Consider the following 21,427-nt stretch of genomic DNA (forward strand, 5'->3'; position numbering starts at 1 on the left):
CAACAGGTCAGAAAACGAGGGTGGATTTGTTTTTTGTTGTTCCAGTTGCAGCTTCATAATCAAGGAATTGTCCCAACACCCACGGCAGAACTGTTTCAAAAGATGTCTGTCAACTTCAGATGGTGAAACGCCCCCTTGCTTGACAACAGAACTGAGTGCTAGCTGCAGCCTCTGGAGGTATGCAGATGGTCGTTCCCCAGGGATTTGGAGGGTATTCAGGAACTGGGCAAACAGTTCTTCTCCATCTTGAACAGTTCCAAAAGCTGCATCAAGGGTATTGAGGAACACTGCTGGCAACGCGTCTGGCTTTAGCCCCTTCACCAGGTCAGCTGCAGGTGAAAGAAGGCTCTCCATGATCCTCCGGGTGACTTGCAGGGCAGACAGGCTGGGATCAGTCAGTAGGAGAGCTATCTGTCCACGCCAGGAATCATAATCTGCTTCGTTGCTTTGCTTGGGTGTTTTCCCCGAAAAGGGTCGCAGACGTGGAAAAGATGAAAGTAGGTCAGTGTTCCGAACCACATGTTCCACAACCACCTTCTGGACCTCGGGTGGATTTAGTTGGTCAGGAGACAGCGACGTTCTTTGCCTTGCTCTAGGCTGACGGGATAGCGCCTCCTGCTGGAAAGGTGGTGCAGGTTGTGGTTGTTCTGAGCCAGTGTCAACTCCTCTTGCTTCCTCTTCATCGTCGTCACTGTCCTCATCATCCTCATAGTCATCTTCATGCTTAAGACTTATATTCTTTGCTGCTGCTGAATCCAAGTGGTGGCCGATCTGGGTCATCACCGACTTCAGGACATTGTCGAAATCACAGCCACTCCGATCTGCAATCCTCTTCAATTCGGCCAGATAGTCAGGGGGGCTGCTGTTACTGTCTGCTGCGGCAACACACTCGGAGGCTAGAGGTGTCAAGCGGAACTCAAGCTCATCATTCGCCGATGTATGAGTGCGCGGCAACAGTGGCTCTAAAGCAGCGTATGAATTTTCGTCTGCAAACTCAACGATCAGGTTTTTGTGTAGTGCACTCGTGGGGTCGTTTACGTACAACACACGGCTTAGGTTCCCGTAACTACGCAAACAGTCAATAACGTCATTATCGGCCTTAGTGTTTGTTACCCCTGTAATCAAAACAGACTTATTAACATTAAGTCCAGATCGTGTCACAAACTCCATTGTTTTTTTCCTTTGTTTTTTTTTTTTTTTTTTTTTTAATTAACACAAACTAGAAGGAAAAACATTTACACACCAGGGCTCCTAGCTAGCTCGCCAAGTGTAACGCTTCTCAGGTTATGGGACTAGACGCAATAATCAGAATTCGTCTCAGGGAGCCCAAAGTATGTAAATGAAAACAAGACAGCGATGAAAGTAAAAGGCAATCGATTGTATTAACAGAAAATAGACATTTAAACAATACAAAAGAACAACAACAAAAGGAACCGGGATATGGGTCTGAGTCCTATTGAGAGGTTTCCAAAAGTCTATTGGTTGGGATGTAGTTGAGGTTTGCTGCAGGTGAGGAGTTGTTATTGAGGGTGGAAGTATCAGGATCTCAGATTTGGGTAGCTCGCCATCAAGTTGTAGATCAAAGAATACATAACAAAAACCTGACCTAGAAAGGGTCAGAAAAAACAAATCAAGAATTGAACAAAAACAAGCCACAGCCATTTCACTGGGTATACTGATAGGTCAGATAAATCATCATTGTAGAAAGTAAAAACAAGAGAAACAATATTCTTATCAAAAAATCAAATAACTGTTTCAAATAGAATTCAAAGTGTGTACACAAGTCAAACAATTCCATATCAAGGTTCAAGGTAAGTGGATAAAAGTTTTAAATCAAAAATGTACTCTGAAGTTACCAATTAATTTTATCCCATTATTAATCAAAGTAGAATAATTTTAAACAAATTAAACTTTCAAATTTCAAATGTTGCGCAACATGGTTTTTCATTCCATTATCTAATTCAAAGACAGTGGCCATTTTGGCATCATGGAAATAAAAGTAACAGTTCAAAGTGTTCAATTAACACAAAAGGAGGAAAGCGACTTAACAAAATTGCGTCGGCTTGAATTCAGCCAACTAAATTAAAACAACCAAACAAGAACCATTAAATAAAACAAAGTCTCAAAGGTGAGGCAGCATTAGCTTAGCTCTGTGACTATGATAAAGCTTTTTTCTGGTTTCGGTGTCGCGACCGCAAAAACTCACCAATGAGCAGGTCTCTTTGGGGTTAGTTAGTGTCCAAAGGTAAATGCTGAGGTGTCCAAATATGTTCGTATTTGTTCGTATTATTCGTAATATGTTTTAGGCGTCCTGGTGTGGCCACAGCAGCAGCAACAGCTGAGAGCAAGAAGCAGCCAACAGGAAGCAGGAAACAGGAAGCAGGAAGTAGCAAGCAGCAAGTAGGAAGTGCACCAGCTGACCAAGAACTTATATACACACCAGGCCTCTCACAATAAGGGCGGGGCCAGGTGCTCACAGTTAGTCTGATGGCTTCTCTGATGCCAAGGGGTTACACTTGGCACCGTTCTTGCCAAGTTTCTGTCACACATTAGCGGTGATGTCGCTTTATCGCAACTGAAATTACCCCTGCTTGCTTTCTCCCCCCTGCATTCGTCAAAATGCTTTTTCAGATACTTCTCACCCATTTATCACTTATCTAAAAGCAATTTCCGCAGACACGGGGAGGACTTATAGGACTGCATGCAACATTACTCTTTTGTGTTGCTTTAATTTAATGAATATGGAACACGTAATTATAAAATTATGACCATAAGGGCCTTGGTGATGTTTACAGGGCACTCAGTGGAGATGTGGGCTTTTGAAAAACTATTATCTGGTGAGAGAAAGACCTTAACATGTTTTACAGTATGTTAGTTTCTCTTTGGGGGGAGATGAAGATTTAGATAGAATAATCCATATTGCCAGGGATTTGTGTTTATACTGAACTACCACGTGAGTCTGAATGAAACAACCGTCTTACTGCTAGTGTTGACTGATGATTCACAGAGCTTTGGAAAGGAGAGAAAAAGAAAATCTAGTTGTGTATGGTCTATAAATGCTCCTTTTTTTTTGCCTTCCTGCAGGGTGCCTTCCCTTAGTTTCGTTTAAATAAAGGAACCAGTTGGATCTCCTGCAGAGAGAACGGATTACATTTTTAACTGACCTTCTGCTGAAATCTGCTGGTCATTGCAATGCAATCTATAATAACAACTTGATTTGGTTCCTGAAATCTCACACCTTTAACAAGCACCCTGTCAGCCATGGCTGCGCCACCGCATTAGAGGAGCAAAAAATAAATAAGTAAAAGACTCTTTCTTTATCGTTTTTACCTTTGTACCTGATGAACACCACAGGCAGCAAAATCATCAAGCGTGGACGTTGTGGTTTTTGCCAAACAAATGACCACATCCATGGCTACCTTACCAAGTCTATCATATTGTGGAGCTCTCGTGTGTTTCTAAATTGCTGGTAGAAAAGCGTCCTGGCCGGAGGGGTAATAGTTTTTGACAATGATCATGTGCTAAGCTGTGGTGCTGTGTGGCCACATGTCGCACAGACAGCACGCTGATTATTCCTCTGAAGTTGGCTGGATGTGTGTTCGTAACGGTAATTTCCAGGCCTGATTGGGAAAGAGAGATGAAATTGGGGGCAGTTAGCACTGGGGGGGGGGTAGCGCTGGAGTGTGCGGCAATGCAGTAGCCAGCCAATGGTAAACAAATTATCTGAAGTGAGATGACAACATTAGGCAAAGGAAAGAGCCGGTCGACATTATAAATACGGCTGGGTTCTCAATTTTTAACTATCAGGTTTTTTGTGTTTCCAACCATTTGAAATAACTGGGCAACACTTATCTAAAACCTCTGGCCTCACTCTTCTAAATGCAGGGCATTCAATCAGAGCATGAATCATAGTCTGTGGTTTGATACACATAAACAATATTCAGTTCCCAATAGAAAATAAAAAGGAAATGGTGTGATACCAAAATGTTAAAAAAAACTAAAATAGGCGGGTATTTTATTCTATTTTCATTCATTTGTTCATTTTCCAAATCCGTTTCTGTCCCTTTTGGGGTCACTGGGCCGCTGGAGCCTAACCCCGGCCACTCGTGGGATTGGCAAGGTACACCCAGGGCAGGTCGCCAGTCTGTCCCAGTCTGTCCCACTTTCACACACCAATACACTTGCCGTCCCACCTAGGGACAATTTAAAGTAACCAATTAACCAATGGAGCATGTTTTGGGACGGTGGGTTCTATTTTCAGGAGAAAACACAAACAGAACTATCCTCTGCAAATATTACACTATACTGCACAAGATGTGCACTGCTTTAGAGACACGTTTTAACCCAAGCTGTGTATTTGACAATGTTTAACCTTATTTAGACATGCCTGACCTCAACCTCAACAGGCATGAAGGTTAAAAAAGAGAAGTTGAGAGTTCTAACTGGAACTAAACTTGGTTCTCCTCCACAGTAAGACATTTCATTTACACCCACACACACAACATCATAAGCCTTTTTGAAACTCCAAGGCAATTTTCAGTTCATGGAAATGGTGCAGAAACTTCACTATTCCTAATCATGTGTTGCAATTTAAAGACCCGCTCCGATGAAAATCAGGTTCTTGGCGACGCTTTTCTGATGATGGAGGACATATATAAAGAAAATTAGGTCTAAAGTTGCAATTCTGAGTATATCTTTGTTCAGATTGTTGTGAATCAAGTCATCATCCAAACTGGGATCTGGCTCAAAACTGGACTGCAGGTTTATATTGCTTGCGGTTTTTGTTCACCACAAATGTTAGGTTGGTGTTTTTAGGGGCTGTAAGCTTGTAAGTCCTCACTCTGATCTGTAGCAAGGGTCCCACCCACAACAGAGAGAGACATTTTTATGATCTCCTGCAGACACTACATCCTAGAAAACAACACGTTTTTTCATTTTTATTTTGGCTAGAAACGGCGTAATCATAATTTAAAGACCACTGGGAACACCTTTAAAATAGATCAAAAGATAATCTGAGGGGCGACTTTAATGTTTTACAGGTAACCTGGTAAAAAAATCTGATGTATATTTTTAACAATTTTGGTTCCAAACAAAGTTATTATTTTAAATGTTTAAGGTTTAATAGTAAGGTGTTTGTTGTTGGTCAAGATCAGCAGGTTGTTGGGAGTTGGCTGGATTCATTTCAGTGGCAGTACCTTCCTCTGGATGTGATAATCTGAGATTTGCTGACGGATGCAGTCCATCTTCTGGTATGATGTTTGCCAGAAAAGTCTGCTGACTGAGCAGGTCCTAGTTTTGACACCTACAGGGATTATTTTAAATTTGTTGAAGGTATTTAAAGTTCACTCCCAACACTGAATCTCTTAACACTACTGTTCTGCTGCTACACAGGGAGGTTGTAACAGCATGTGATTTTATTGAATTGTCAAAATTATGCAGTGTTTTTTCAGCAAAGTTAGATCTATGATGACAGAAGTCCCCAAAACAAACAAACCCATGCATTCAAAAAAGTTAGAAGGAAAATATGTTTTTTTCTGGTATTTTTCTTCTTGGTCACAGTGCAAATCCAGTTATTTGTGTTAAGTGGCCACTCAGATGCAGAATATAAAGTCAAGGTCCACTTGACTCTTGAAAAGTGGTACTTTTTTTTTTTCTTGTGTTTTTTTTTTTTTTTTTTCCAATCTTCTTACTCTACTGTGGTGCTTTATTGAACATTATCAACATGGATCTTCAGCTCTGCAGACATCTGGGTGCAATCACAATCTCTCCCCTTCTATTACTGTCAGTGAAGGAGGCTAAAGCGAGACGCTTGATTCTGACTTGAGCTGTTCAGTTATGAAAATATTTGACACAAATAGGAGAGGGGGACGGCAGGCACAGAAAACAGACGAGACAGATTAGGTGCCCTCCCCTCTCCCCCAATGCTGTGATGCCAGACACATGTGACAAAGATTAATTCATTGCAGAGGGATGAGTCGACGGATGAATGAGTGTAACCACCTTGATGTAAGACCCAGCCGTCTGATGCACATACACACACCTGCACACATCGCTCCATTTCCCCGAAGCTGTGTTTCTGTGAGGACACTTTGGCTGCAAAACCCATCCAGGCCTTAAATTGAATGAAGGAGGTAACTTTTAACTGAATAAGTGATTAAGCACAAACTTTCTTAGTCCCCACATTGTCTGTGTCTGTCTTTAGAGCATTTTAAGCAGTTGTGCTCAAACTGAATTCTAATTTTATTGTGGTTGCATTTTGATTTGTCTCCGTCATTTTTGTATCACAAGTGATTAAATCAAGTCATGTCGTTACTACATAGCACACGTCTTAGCAGCTTTGATAGAGGATTCTGGCACAATCCCAAGGACTATGTTAAAACTGCATAACGGATCATAAAAAAATGAAAAGCCAATTACAATGGGAACAACACTGCATCCTTTTCACAATTGTAACAATCTTCCGTTGCAAGCTCTACTACAGCAGAGGGGGGGGGAGAAGCAAAAATTATAATAGAGGTTTCCTACGAGATTCATAAAACAAATCATCAAAGTTGTCTTATTTATTTCCTTTTTTCTAATATTTTCTTCCCCTGCATCCTTTAGTAATATCCTATTTTTTCAAAGAAAATGGATGTGGATAGATTTTCAATAGCCTTGGACACTCACTTTAGCGAGAGGTAATCATTTAAAAAAAAAGGCTGCTTTACAGAACAAACTCTCATTTGCAGTATTATCAAGATAACGTGTGACAGTCAATGAAAATTTAAATAAGTCCTGTTCCAAACACATCATTAAGTATCAAGTTGTGGCCATGTGACAGTGTCAGGGTTTTTTCTGTTTGTGTTATGATCACTCTGCAGATCTTGATAAATAGCTGTTTCGGTTTCAGCGCATTTAATATGCTCTTAGCTCAGAGAAGCTTTGGGAATACAGTCACACAGTCAAATGACAACACAACACAGGCTTTGCACCAAGTTCCCATCAGCGGCAGCACACAGCCACGCAGTTACCCAGGGAGATGAGCTCAACCACATGTTGTTGGAAAGCTCATTATTAGCTTTGAGAAAGAGTTCCTGGTTTCTTTCCTGATGTAGCTTTGGTGATAAATGTGATGGTTATTAAAATGATATTAAACCCAGGCAGTGTGAGCCGGCGCAATGTGCGTGTGCAAGCGTAATGTAATTTTTCAACAGTGGACTCAGTGAGTGCACGAACGCACAAGTTAATTTATAAATGCATACTCCCAGCTTCCATCAAAAGAAAATCAGTTGAAGGCAAAAAAAAGGAAAAAAAGCTTTAATTTTCCACCTAAATTAAAAGAGGCATCTTGAAAGGCTTCAATCCTTCATATCTTTGTGTTTTGTTTACATTAATGCGAACTTGATTTTGAATACATAGAAAAAAAGCAAAATGTTAGAAATGCAAGATGAATGCTCGCTTTTATAACCCATCCGTTCTGTTACTTCGCACATTTTATTAGCCAGTAAGTGAAAAAGTGCATTCAGCCGAAAAAAGGTTTCCCACTTACAATACATGGCTTCACGTTTCCACTCAGGATATTAAGTGAAAAAAAAGGGGGGGGGGGGGAGCTGTGAGCAAAACTGTCTCCAAGTGTGAGTGAGAGAGCAACACTTAAACCTTTGTTGCAGTTTGTGCTCTCAGAACAGCCTGTGAGTGTCTTAGTGAATACATGTCAGTGTGCGCACGCCCCAGCTCAAACGCACACGTTTCCGAATACACACCACTCTGTACTTTCAGCGGCGACCATGGCCATAATGGCCACCAAAGGTTCCAAACCAGCACAGGCTTCACGTTCCTCAACTGTCAGCGTACCGCAACGCCATTAACACACCTCTACTGGAGTGTTTTTGTTCCTGAACGCTCAGTTGAGCAGAGAAGTTAATAGCAGTTGCACAGTTGGAATACATGGGTGTAAGCTCGAGTTAATGTATGCTGTTATTGGAGTGTTGGCGGATAAGGCTGTGATATCTGCTGTGGTGTGTGTTGGCCCAGCCCATCTGTGGGGTGACATCTTTCATAAGTGAACCAAGCTGAGCTAAGATTCCTGTCTCTTAGCCAGTATTTTAACCTGATTTCTGCACTCTGGTACTGGTCCCCTTTATCACGAATATGAATCTTGTTTTTAACATGTTCTTATAGCATTTTTTTTCTCATGATGGAGGACATACATAAAGAAAGTTTAGCTCAAACTTGCATTTCTGAGTATTTTTCTGTTCAAATTGAGGTGAATCAGGAGCAGATATAAAAATGCCATTAAAAAAATGCTGTAGCTGTGGCGTAGATGCTACAATCAGCAGACCACAAGCTCCACGCTCCACTTGCACACAAACAGATCCATGTACGTCTCTGTTTTCCTTATCTGGCTGGCATCTGGCTTCAAAACTGTATGGATAGCTCAGTTTTTGTTGCACATCTAATGTTAGCCTGGGGTTGTGAGGGGCTGTAAGCTGGCAGCAGTGCGTGTAAACAAAGGCATGTAGAATATCAGCGGAGGCTTATTCTGCACCACCAGTCCCACTCACGAATGAGTGGCAAATGTCTAATAAACTATTGCCAATAACTAAGATGAGATGAGAAGGTTTTTGATTGTTGTTAGTATTCAAGAGACATAAGGCATGACCACATCTTACACTTGTGTCTTGATTGCACTGAAAATAATAAAGTGTATAATAAAACTTTTTTTTTTCTCCTTTTCTTTTGTTCTTCAGAGGTGAGCGCCATGTTTTCCCAGCAGCCACAGGATCTGGTGGTCGTGGCGGGCCAGCCTGTGACCTTACCATGCTCCATCCCCGGATATCACGGCATTGTCCTGTGGATCAAAGATGGGCTTGCACTGGGAGTGGGCCGAGACCTTTCCGGTATGAACAGTCTTTTAAAACAACCTCCTTGGAAATAAATGGCGACAGTGGCTCAGGTGGTTGAGCAGGTCATCCAATGACCAAAGGGTTGGCGGTTCGATTCCCGCTCCCACCAGCCAAAAATGTCGTTGTGTTCTTGGGCAAGACACTTCACCCTCCTTGCCTCCAGTGTGGCTCCACTGGTGTGTGAATGTGCATGGATGATCCCGGTGATGGTCAGAGGGGCTGTAGGCGCGAAATGGCAGCCACGCCTCTGTCAGTCTGCCCCAGGGCAGCTGTGGCTACAACCATAGCTTACCATCACCAAATATGAATGAGGAGTGAATGAATAATGGACACACTGTAAGTGCTTTGAGTGTCTTGAAAAGCACAGATAAATCCAATCCATTATTATTAAATATAAAATTCTTAGAATTTGAAAAAGAAAAAAAATCTTTAAATAAGCATAAAATTCTGCCAATGGGGTTCTACCATGGATTCCTTTTTAACCCTTGTGCTATCCTGTGACCCCACCCTTGCATTGGCGTGTTCTCCCTACCATGACAAAGGTGGATAAAGGTGGAAAGATTTCATGTAATCCATGGACACCAGTGAAGATCACAAATCATTGAAGAAAAAAGGTTCAGAGCAGTGTCTAGTGGGTCTAGATGACCCAACTCCCAATGTTAAAGTGCCTAGGATAGCACAAGGGTTAAGAAAATTATATTAGTCACTAAAACTTCTTAAACTAAAATTAATTTAAGAAAATTAATTTTGACAAATTAATTAAGATCGAAAAACTGTCACGTAAAAATTATAATTTGTTTTGTGAAGCTACGTTCACACCACTCTTGGCAATGTGTGTTCCAGCGACCACTTCCAATGAAAAGACCATGTAAACACCTGTGAATGCGTGTTTCGGGCTTCCGCATTCAAAACATGCATCTACTGAACAAAAGTTAAACAAGGTTAAAATTTTACCTCTCAGGGACTTGGATTTGTTTACAAGTTTAGGGCTTTCTTGAACACACGTCACATGCCTGGTGTGAATGTAGCACAAGACAGAAAATGGGACATTTTTCTCAAGAAACAAGTATATTTTTCCTTTCTCAGTATTCAGTTTTTTTTTGCTGTGTGATGTCTTTCCCTCTCACCTTATGCAGCGTTTCTATGAACTTCAGTAAATGACTTGTTTAAAGCCTCTGTGTGACAGCTGGCAACCCCCCTATCAAATTCATGAGGTCACTGACAAATGAAACAGATCCTCCAGTCCTATGTAACAGAGATTAATTCCATCTCCAGTGTGTTAATTATATTTCAAACTAATCAAAAATGAATCTCCCTCTGTGTTATATGCAGAACTAGATCTCTGCTGCTTTCTATTTGGCAATAGAGCACAGAAACCCAGCTGAAATGTGAAACCAGTAGTTTTCTCGCATTGTGGTGCTTCAGGCCGCTAAATGGCATTTTGAAAAGTAGCTGGCCTCCAACTAATTACACAGCACCTCGTGCATAATTGTGTTAATTGTTTGATTTGAAGTAAAGTGACTACTGCACTGTCATTTAGTAGCCTGTTGCTCCTCGAATTGTGGGTTCATGCATATTCATGGATGCGCTGAAGGAAATGTGTCACTCCACTAAGTAGGCATATCCTCAGAGGCGCTGATAGGAAAATCTATAAAAAGGATGCACAGGCTTGTGGTAATCATTGCGTTTCAGCCCTGAAAATGGCCCATTTGAACAGTTACCGAGCAGCCATGCAGAGTAGTGTACATTACTTTGTTAGGATAGTGTGTATAATGTATGTTTTTTTTTTTTTTTTTTTTTTTTTTTTTTTTTTTTTAACTTGTCCTGTCCAACAGCTAGGCAAACAGATGTATGTATAATGTATGTTTTTATATAACCTGCACACACTAATTATAGTTGTGTAAAAGAAAAAAAATAAGGCAAATCAAGTCTGAATTTGGAGATTTTTAAATGTCTCCTGTGAAGATAGTGTGGTAGCTTTCCACCCTCTAACCTTTAGCAAACATTTCCCTGTCCTAGATCTAGTTTGTAATTAAATCTCAACGGCTGACAGAGCTCCAGTAAAGCCATCCTGCTCTCTCCTCAGGTACTTACCAGGCCCAACGGACCTGGAGAGGGAGCCGTAAACAATTGTCTTGCAGCCTCTGTGTCTCCTTTTAAGGAAGAGGAGAGAGACAAGAGAACTTATTATTGCTTAAGAAAGAATGAAAGAGAGAAAAAAGAGGTCACCGTTTTTATTTAGACGGAGAGCGGTGAAAAGACATTTATCCGCCTGCCTGTTTTTTATTGATTTATCAACACAACATGATCCCGTTAATGTTTTGGGTAGGTCAGAGAGAGAAGAATAGAGGGAGAAACTGATAAGGAGCTACACTTGGAGTGAACAAGAGTAGATCACTGTTTACATCACATCGGCGAACGCCTTAAAAGTCTTGTACAGCATGGAGCATTCCTGCTCCTCTCTACTGCCGTTCTCCTCTCCAGGAAAGGTGGAGTGTTGAAAAAAGGGGGGATTTAGAAGAAGATGAATAGCCGCCTCCTTGGAGAGGAGGCTGTGTGCCTTATTGAGACAGATAACACTTTTTTTTCAAAATAAAGCACTGCACAGCTGTCCTTTCTTATCACGCCTGCCGACCGAAAACACGGAACGCAGGCAGCGGTAAAAGACCGATGGCGCATCAGCACGAGATGTACACAATGAAAGGAAAGTGGCAGCTGTATACATAAAGCGTGTGACGAATCAAATGTCGCATGGAGCATTTCAATAATATAGGTCTGCTCTGCTATTCATAGAAAGAAGCTGCGTTGGCAGCGTGCTCCGCCTGGGACCTGTTTCCATTCACAGGAGCAGTGATTAAACCGAGAGAACTCTTTCACCATTCAGAGCGAGAAATCACAGCACAAAAGCCAATGATTCCTATCTGTCTCTGAATTTCCTCTTCATTTCCTTTTGTAACATGCTTTTCCACTCTAATTAAAGAAAAGTGAAGTAGCCCTGCAGAGTCTCAACATACCAAGAGTGATTATGCATGATGTGGAGGGTATCTGCCGCACACAACAAAATAAGTCGCAAGTGAAAGCGGAGTAAAAGGTGGAGATGTGAGTGTTTGTGTGCATTTAAGGCAGACAAACTGACAGAAGACCTTTAGAAGTGAGCGTGTGTCAATTCTGCATCTTGTAGTAACAAATTGAACAGCCAGTCACCTGTTCACAGCTGCAGCAAACCTGTTTCCATCCCCTGGTGGTTACACTGTGTGAAACCTGTTCCAGGTGAACACCATAAATCACTAGGCCATAGTTGCAAGCGCACATGAACGCACGCCATTGATTCACCCTCAAGACAAATCCATTTTTCCCTGATGGATTCATTACTCCTTAATGGGCCTATTTTACATTGTTTGCTTTGGGTTACTCATTGCGTCTTTGAAATGTGCTGAGATCTAAGATCAATGGTCCTTTACAGGTACACATCACACGTGCGCAGGTGATCAGTCTTCATGTACGCCAGCCTTATTTCAATCACACTGACAAAATGCTTGATCAAGGTGCTTATAAGGCAGCAGCATAGATTAGAAAAAAATCTTCTTTGAAAATGAGATGATAACATTCTTATCACTTTCCATCCATCGAGATGTTTTTTTTTTCCTTTTAAATCCAGCCAATGCATCAAAATGAAACTGGAAGACAGCCATGTCTCCACACAGCAACATTACTCTTAGTTTGCCAGAAGCGCAGATGAGGTAGCTGGCAACATCTTCTGTCTGTGGAACAAGATGTGTACGCGGCTTCTGCACTGCAGTGATGAAGTTTGAGCAGCCGTCTGCCAATTGGTTGGATGGGGGTGGGGGTGGGGGTGGGTCAAATCCAGTGCTTGACAGTCACGACGTGAGCAAGACATCCAAACAGACATTTACCTCAATTGTTGGAAACCTGAAATTCACTGCAGATGAGAGCATCTGCTGAAAGCTAGGATGCAATGAAACAGATAATGTCAAAAACATTCTATTCATATAAAAGCGGGCTCTGTTAAGCAAAGACGTGCAGACCTTCAAGTTCAGACTTACGGTACGCAGTGATTGTTATCCTTCCATTAAGTGGTAATATTGCTTTGACTTTCTTTAGAAACATGAAATGAAAGATATGCAGCGTCTGACTTAGCGAATACATTTCTGGCTCCTTGACTTTTTTACTTTGAAAGGAAGACAGCGTTCCTGCTGTCTTTGCTTGCATCAGAAATGGTGGCAGTTAAGTTGACCCTGTAAGCATTCACCATTAGTTGATCCTAAAATAGATTTTTTTTCTTTCTTGGACACAGAGGCAGGCAGCATGAGCTGTTAAAAAGGAACCATGAACCCTTCAATGCATTTCTCTGCCAAATTTCACCTCCCGGATTTGCCAACTTTGCCTATTAGACCTGTCTTGTTCCTTTTTTTTTAGACTTTAAACATTATGTCAAGGTGTTTCTCAGTCATCTTTCTTCCTATTTGCCCCTTAAGATTAAGGTCTTCAAAAGGGGAAAAAAAATAATAAAAAAATGCATAGATGCCTAAGCAGCTGTTCCTCACCCCACCAGCATATAATGATCGCCACTTCAAGCTCTATTAAGACCCGCCATACTCAGTGCAGCTACTGTCAGTAATTGGACTTGCATGATACGGTAGTTGTTGCAATAGATAAGCGCAGGGACTTTCCAGCATGTGCTAAAAATGTGTGATCAGTTAAAAGCCTCATGCTTTCAGGGACTTCTAAAGTAATTGTTGTTTGATGTGTTTCCAAGACGCCATTACTTTCTCTCAGGGTAAATTTGCAGTAACGTAAAAATGATACTTTATAGAGATAGTTAATGAGAAAAAAGTTGAAAGCTGAGAAATTTCAAAGTTGGAGAAAGTCTCTTTGGCATATTTGAACCCAGACCTCTGACTTCATCACTATTCAATGGTAGAAGGACAGTGTGAAGAAAAAAGCTCAAATTCTTCACATAATAAACCTGGGTTCCTGTTTCATCCCACAAATTGTAGTCCCAATAATTAGAAAAAATGGGCAGTATAAAAACAAGAAAAGTGATCTTCAGGGATGAGTAATTCCAAAAGCACCTGAAATACCCAGCAGTGCACTCGGCTTAGACAGATTCTTCTTTCTTATTTGCCCCTGTGGAGAAATGCACTCAACATCACACTCACAATGCACATTTTCACAATGGTAAAGGGGATCACTTCAAAACCCTTTGCTTGACTTTGCACATGGTTCTTGGATATTCCCTTGCTTTCTATCATTATTAAACTATAAATCACTTTACAGCAACACGGAAACCACTCAAACTTGAGCTGTTCTTGTTTACTGCTGCAGTAAAACATGATTCTTCAGGACGCAGCAACCTCAACAGAAGCTCATTAACATTCCTAGAAGAGCTGTAAAAACACAGGCAGAAATGTGGTATGTGCGTATTAATAATAAAACAACCAAGCCACTGTAAATGCAACAGTCAAGTCATAGATATTCTAACTTCCCTGCTATTTAAATGATCTGCTTTTGCTGCACAGTTAATGCTCTTTTCCTATTACTTTAATCTGTTACTTGGGCATATGCCGTCCTGCTTGGCTATGCTTACATTTTATAGCTGGAGACCGACTTCAAAATGAGAATTTTACCCTCCCCCCTTTGGGAGATGAGCAGTACGTGTTTGGATTCCAGAGGTCATTTAAAAAGAACAAATTCTCTGTTTGCACTGCAGGCTATCCGCGTTACACAGTGATTGGTGACCACGGTTCAGGGGAGCATCACTTGCGAATCCAGCGCGTGGAGCTGATGGATGACGCCGTGTTCGAGTGCCAGGCTGTGCAGGCTGCCATGAGGTCCCGTCCTGCCCGACTCACTGTGCTGGGTGAGTCAAAACTGAGCACACACAGACATCAAACAACACTGTTGTCCACTGTTGTGGTTCGACAGATGTGCCTAATAAAGTGGCCGGTGAGTGTAGTTGTGTTTTATTAGAGGACCGATCTGCAGGAAATACCTGAAGCGTGAACATTTATATTTCCTTTACCTTCATCTGTGTGCACCTTCCAATTTTAATATTACAATAGATTCGAGAGGTTAGATGCTCGATTATACTATAGTGCAGGATCACTTAGGGTTACACAAACACTTAGTGATACCTCAAACTATTGCTTTTATATTAGGCTGGGAAGCAATCTTCCAGCTTGCTGCCTGAAGCCACCTGCTGCCTCCCAGGACCTACCTGCTGAATGTTTGCTGAAGACACAAGAGGAGTGAAATGAAAAAGCAAAAAGAAGTAGGGATAAATAGAAAGAGTGGGAGAGACGGAGCGGGGTGTCTGCCACCTGACCAGTGACCGATCTGCCTTATTGATCCAGCCTAATGAAAAGCGAAGTAACGATTTGTAGGGGAGCTGGAAGCAGAGAAGAAAAGCAAAGTGAAGACAAATGTTTCTCTGGCTGGCGAGCCCCCTTCAAATGGACATAGGTGAATAGTTATAGATGTTTTTTTTTTTCTTCTGAGAGCTAAAAATGTCTGTAGTTGCACTTCCTTGTACAACAAATTATTTTTTATTTTTTTTTTGCTTTCACGTCTCTGATTGAAATCTTCATTTGGGGTACAATACAAAGTCTTAGCTTTATTTATTTATTTTTAATTTCGCTCAGTGATCAAGTTACTCATTTAGATTTTGTCTTATATGCTCCTAGGAAACCTGTAGGGGTTTCTGATTTCTGATTATTATCTGAAAGTTTCTTCACACCTGAATTGCCATAACAGAGTTAGCAAAATGTCCTTTCCTCATTCATTTCTTACCCATCCAGACTTTTTATTTCCCGTTTTGCAACACGTATGCCAGCAATGCCACTGCAGGAGCTTCAAAGAACAAAATACCTCCTGCTCACTATAAGGTAAATGCTGCGAGTAGTTCACAAATAAGGAAATGCAACAGGAAGCATATGCCAGCCATTTGAATTAATGGGGGTGGGAGTTTATCTTTCCTCTGCCAAAGCCAGGGTAGAGGGTGCTTGTTTAATCCACTACCAAGCTAGATAACTCCTGCATGCACTGCCAATGGGAACACCAGGCCAATGTACACACAAGGTAATGGAAGAAATGTATGCAAGGTCCGTGTCACTGCAAACTCCCAGCCTGTCAGTTACTTGCCACTGGTGACAGAGCGAGTCTATCCACACAGAAGACAGCCAAGGCCACACAGAGATACCCATAACTTGCACACAAATGGATAAAAATATCTAAGCTTATACACTTAAATACACAGCAATGCCCACCCGCACACCTTTACACACAAACACAGACACATACATGCATGCATGGATGCATTGCAACCTCCCCTTTTTGAAAAGTGAAAGCAGAATAAATCCTGGGTAAAGTTCTCTCCTCCATTGTTCATTAGTCACTATAAGACAAAACTCCTCTATGTACCATGTCTAGGGAACTTTTCTTCTCCTGATTTTGATGAGCTCAGACACAACATGGTTCAAATATTTTCTCTGATCACAGCCATAACAAAAAACAAAAAAAGTTTCAAATGTTTTCCATTTTGTTGTAACGATTTGTCAAGTTTAATGGAAGGCCCTTAAAAAGTGCCAAGAATTACCCTTCCTGGTTTATCCACTGTAAAGAACAAGGACAACTCTTTCTCTTCTTTAGTTATTTCAGTCAAAAAGCAGACAAAAATAAACAAAATCAAAATGTATAAACAGTTTTGAAGTTGAGTGATTCACATACAAAACTTTGGATGGATATTCTCTGATATGTACCTTTAACAATGCCAAAAGTTAAGCCCCTTTAATACCAAAACATAGTATCAATTAAAAATATAGTAATAAACAACAAAAACATTTTTTGACACCAAGCTGCTTATATATGGGTTTTTGGAGTATTTTTTTTTATTTGTTTGTATATGTAAGTCGATGGGTGATAGCTTTCTTTTGGAACCTGCCTCTGGGGGTTTTCTGAGGAACTGCACTTCCTGGTTTGTGTTTTACCTATAAAAATAAAAAAGACAACAACAAAAAAAAACTGCAGTAAAAAGATAGTAATTTTAATGAGTCTATGTGTCTGCATGGCTTTCAGCCTTTCCCTGAAATGCCAAAGGATAATCAAGGTCTTGTGAATTAGTCATGAAAGAAAACAATGGAGAGTTTCAAGTCCAAAAAAGACCCCAGAGTCTAATTATATCCCTTGCAGCAATGTGGCTCGCCTCCAGACATTTGCTGTGGTCTTCTTCTACTTTTCTTTCTTAGATTAGAAAACACAGATGTTTGTTGTTCCTCATAAACATGGCAATATTCTACATTATTTTATGCTGTAATGTGGCGTCTTCCTTTTAGCTTGTTCCTTTTAATACAAACATATGTTTTTCCTTGTAACATGTTACTTTTAATTTAGAGTAAATGGTTACAAACTCAATTAAGTTTTGGATCAAGTATTGATTTCTTTTTTAAAGTAACATTCTCAACACTGATTAATTGTGTTATTTTTTTACTAATTATAATGTAAAGCTTGGACAAACAAAGCTTATTAAAGCAGATTAAAATTTTAATAAATTACCCTATCATGTTCAGGCTTCCCTCGTTAATCGCAGGGAGACGTTTCATAAAAAACCTGCGATAGGTGAAATCTGCCAAGAAGAATTATAGTTGTTTTAAGGCTGTAAAATCCCTCACTTCAAACGCTTTTTCTCAGACAGGAATGAACATTTTTCTCTCTTATTTACACTCTCAAAGTTCAAACCTTTATAGAAAAAGGATTACAGTTTTATATAATTATAAAAACAAAAGAATTGATTGTGGTTAAAGATGTATTTAGGTTTATGTAGAAAATGAATGCATTCAGTACAGGGAACACAGCACGGAGAAGATTGATTGACAAGGTCCACAGCCAATCAGCATAAAGAAAACAGTTCACTGTAAAACTAAAAATAAGCTCGAGAGAAAGAAAAATTGCAATATAGCGAGGGACAACTGTAAAGGGCTATCTCTATACTCAACCAAGCTCCGCCCTCTTGTTTAACCTCACAGATACTTCCAATTAGAAACTTTTTATGGCTGCCCTTCAAGTAGTTTTGTGTCATGTAACAACAGATGATGCTCCTCCGCTAAAGTTTCTATTAACGCACTACTTATGTCTGTGTTTCCAGGACTTAGCAGGAGTCACAGTTGCTTCAAAGTAAAAGAACCTCAGTGTTCAGTGAGTCTAAATGAGTAATTAAAATGAGACGCGCCTGCAGTGGTTCCAGGAAGTGAAACTCACAAACCTTTTCACAACATCTGTCAAAATGAAACGCATTCACAAACACAATGCGATGCTGGTCGTCAGACAAACATAATTGATAGCGCGCCATTTAAATGAACCATGTGTGCAAGATATTTGTTTTCCCTTTCCTCCATTGTTAGTGTGTGGGACCCACGCTTCAACAACAATATGCTTGTGCACAAAAGCCCAAGGGTATCTTTTGTTGCTGTAGCTCCCAACTGACAAAGCTAAATCAGCTATTTCTCTGGATAGGTCTGGATTCATTATTTCTCAAGGATCACGCTGCCATTTTTTTAGTAATTGAAATGAACTTTCAGGGTAGCGCAAAGGAGAAAAGAAAGATGAAGAATACTGCGGAGGAATTTGAAGTTCATATGGCAAAGAAAGAGAATCCAGACTGATGGTCCGTGAATGTCACTATAAATGCTGCCAATAGAAAGACTGTAGGGCTAGGAATTGGTTAAAATACCTGTTTAATTATAGTTTGGAATTTATGGTAGTTTTTTTTAATACATTGCAAAAAAAATTCTGTCATGTTAATATTCCCACACTGCCTTGAAAGAATAGTCTTTTTTTTATGAGTTTATGTTTCACAAAAATAATGTTACATCTTGGTAATTAACATACATGTACTATTTCAGTCTTTGTAAAGCAGACTTTTAAAATCATGTATCCTTCGACCCCTGGCAACACCTAAATAACACACTCTCTTTGACCTTTTTATGTGATCAACATGAATCCGCTGATTCAGACGCAGAGAAAAGTGGCTTTTTATATCTGCTTTGCACTGACATGCAACGCAATAAACCAATAAACTACAATAAACTGCCCTCACAGGTGAATATGGGTAAAGAGTGGACAAATCTTTATGGGGCACGCAGGTAATATTGAGATTGTAGACAACTCAGAAAGGTGAAAACGTTCATCCACAGTTTACTACGGGCCTGCTGCGGGCATCAGCTTGTAGAGTACACTTCACACTTAAGGGTAGTAGGTGAGACGCAGGCATGTGGTTGGAATTTTTTTTTTTTTTTTTTTTAAGTGAGCAAATTAAATAATCAGAGTGTAATTTTTGTGGTTATCCTATGGGCAAATTACCTACACAATCATGTGCTCAGTAAGGAGCCAGTACACACACTGCCCTAATGGCTGGAGTGTAAGGGCACTGTAGAGCAGAATACCTTGCATATAATAAGTGCATGTAACTTACATTATCCTTACAAATATTTTACGATGCACATACCACAAACGTGACAATTGTACATTCTAAGACTTTACTGACGGAAAGTGTTTCATGTCGATGCAAAGCCGCTTTTCTCTGCAACACAATCAGCTGGTTTACTGTGCGGAGTTGCACATCAGTGCAAGGCTGCTTTTGTCTGCTTAAGAATCCGCTGGAATTACGTTAATTGCCCAAGCGGTTGAAGAGCCACAGTAGTTGAAAAAATGTCAACACTGTAGCTAAGCCTCTGGTGGAAAATGGTTAAGGAGTGTGCTGGAAATGGAAAACTTTCACCGACGGATCGCTTCTGCACACTTAAAAGAGCAAAAAAGTAGCTAAATCAATAAAAAAAAGAAAGTTAAGGCTAAAAGACGGATACTTGAACCGTAATGTAAGTTATAAAATACAAGATTGCATTTCTCCATTCACTTTTTTTTCATGTAATATATATCCACCCATATCTATCTCACGGTTTGGCTCCAAATGTGTCTGCATGTTTTGAAAAACTCTTGCATTTTGTAGCTTTCTGCCTAAGTAGCCAATTTGTCTTTTTCAAGGGCCGATTTAAGATGTACCCAAGCATCTCAGTTGCTCAAGTGGAGATAAGGTGTCTCCCTAAACGGCAGTCATTCTTGAAGAAAGTCAGACTTTAACATCCAGATTGCGCCGCCTTTCCTGCCATTTTGTCTGCAACACGAGATGGGCTGATAACTGCATCCATGATATCAGAGAGGCTGTGAACAGATGCATGATTATGGTTGACAGACGGCATGTAGGATCTTTTTTTTTTTCCACTTTCTCTCCCTGCATTCCAGCTGAAAAAGTAGAGCTAACGTGAATACATCTGCGCTCTGCTAAATCAACATCACAGACTGTGTTGAAGTGATTTGAATTTACATCAGAGCTGGCTGGAACTGCCTCTAGTGTGCTGATGACTGACATGAAGAAACTTTTCAAACCACAAGGACACTTAATGACAAATGTTCAGCGCAGGGAGACGATACTTTTTAATTTCAATTTGGAGAATGAAAGCCAAAAAACACTGCCTTCCCGCTCTCTCTCACACATACACACAAACTCAAAGTGCAACTCAGCAATGTCAGCATCCTCCCCAGTGTGTGGAGAGCAGCTTCTGGGGCTGCACATGGCTATGGTGTGACAGAGCAAGTGATTCACATATCTGACAGCTCTGGCATCTCCCCCACTCCTCATTTCGTCTTCATCCCTCCTTCCCTCCATTTTTCTTGGCACTCGTCATAGACACCCCTGAACACTTACTAAATGTTTTTCATCCCGCATTTATTTAAATGCAGTGCATACCTGAGTCTTTAATATTCCCACTTCTGCTTCTCATTTGTTTCCAGCTGCTTCCTTACGTTTCACTTCTTCTTTTTAATCTATTGTTCTACTATTTCCCCCAAGATGCCATGTGGTTTCTGTGTAAATTAGCAATATTTTCAGACTTTTCTTTTCTTCTGTCCCACTGTTTGTCACTGCCATCTGCACCTCAATTCAGGAGTGAAATGAATGACTGTTTCAGCTTCTTTTTCTCTCTCCCCCTATTTTCCTGTCCCTGTCTAATGTGTGGGTGTTAATGCACCTGCACACATCTGGCTGAAGATTCTCAGGTTCTTAAGCAGATGTGCACTGACAGCTCTCAAGAAGGGCCGGTGATTTGGGCCAGTGAGCCACACATGTTTCACGCGTCCACCTGTGATGGGATACCTTTCCTGCTCCTCTTTAAATTCTATTTTTTACTGATTTATCCATCAGAAACTATGCAAGGGAACCCAGTATGGTGACAAGCAACGCATGCGAGCATTTGTCTGAAATAGACAGGAAAGTCACATAGACAGAAAGCTCATTGTTGCACAGGACACGTCTGTCGAAGCACAACACTACAGCAGCAACACGCTGCCTTCCCCCTCCCCTATAACTTCCCGGCTGCTTGTGAGGAGCCTTCACTTCTTCATTTGCCTCCAAATTGCTTTTTCTCTGTTACTCAGACTCCTGGAAAGCTGGGGTTCTAGCTTATTTCATCTGC

General features: G+C 40.7%; 1 protein-coding gene across 16 annotated transcripts in view; it reads left to right on the forward strand.

The window, feature by feature from the left end:
* kirrel3b (kirre like nephrin family adhesion molecule 3b) overlaps nt 1-21,427 on the forward strand; it is a 186,114-nt gene that overhangs the window by 99,890 nt on the left and 64,797 nt on the right. For all 16 annotated transcript variants that reach the window (XM_023961934.2, XM_023961935.2, XM_023961939.2 and 13 more), the window contains exons 3-4: nt 8,730-8,879; nt 14,617-14,766. In XM_023961934.2, the coding sequence (XP_023817702.2) occupies nt 8,730-8,879; nt 14,617-14,766 (300 nt within the window). The remainder of the gene's footprint in view (nt 1-8,729; nt 8,880-14,616; nt 14,767-21,427) is intronic.

The sequence above is a fragment of the Oryzias latipes genome, chromosome 13, assembly GCF_053564925.1.
Source record: "Oryzias latipes strain Hd-rR chromosome 13, Olatipes_Hd-rR_3.1".
Taxonomy (NCBI): domain Eukaryota; kingdom Metazoa; phylum Chordata; class Actinopteri; order Beloniformes; family Adrianichthyidae; genus Oryzias; species Oryzias latipes.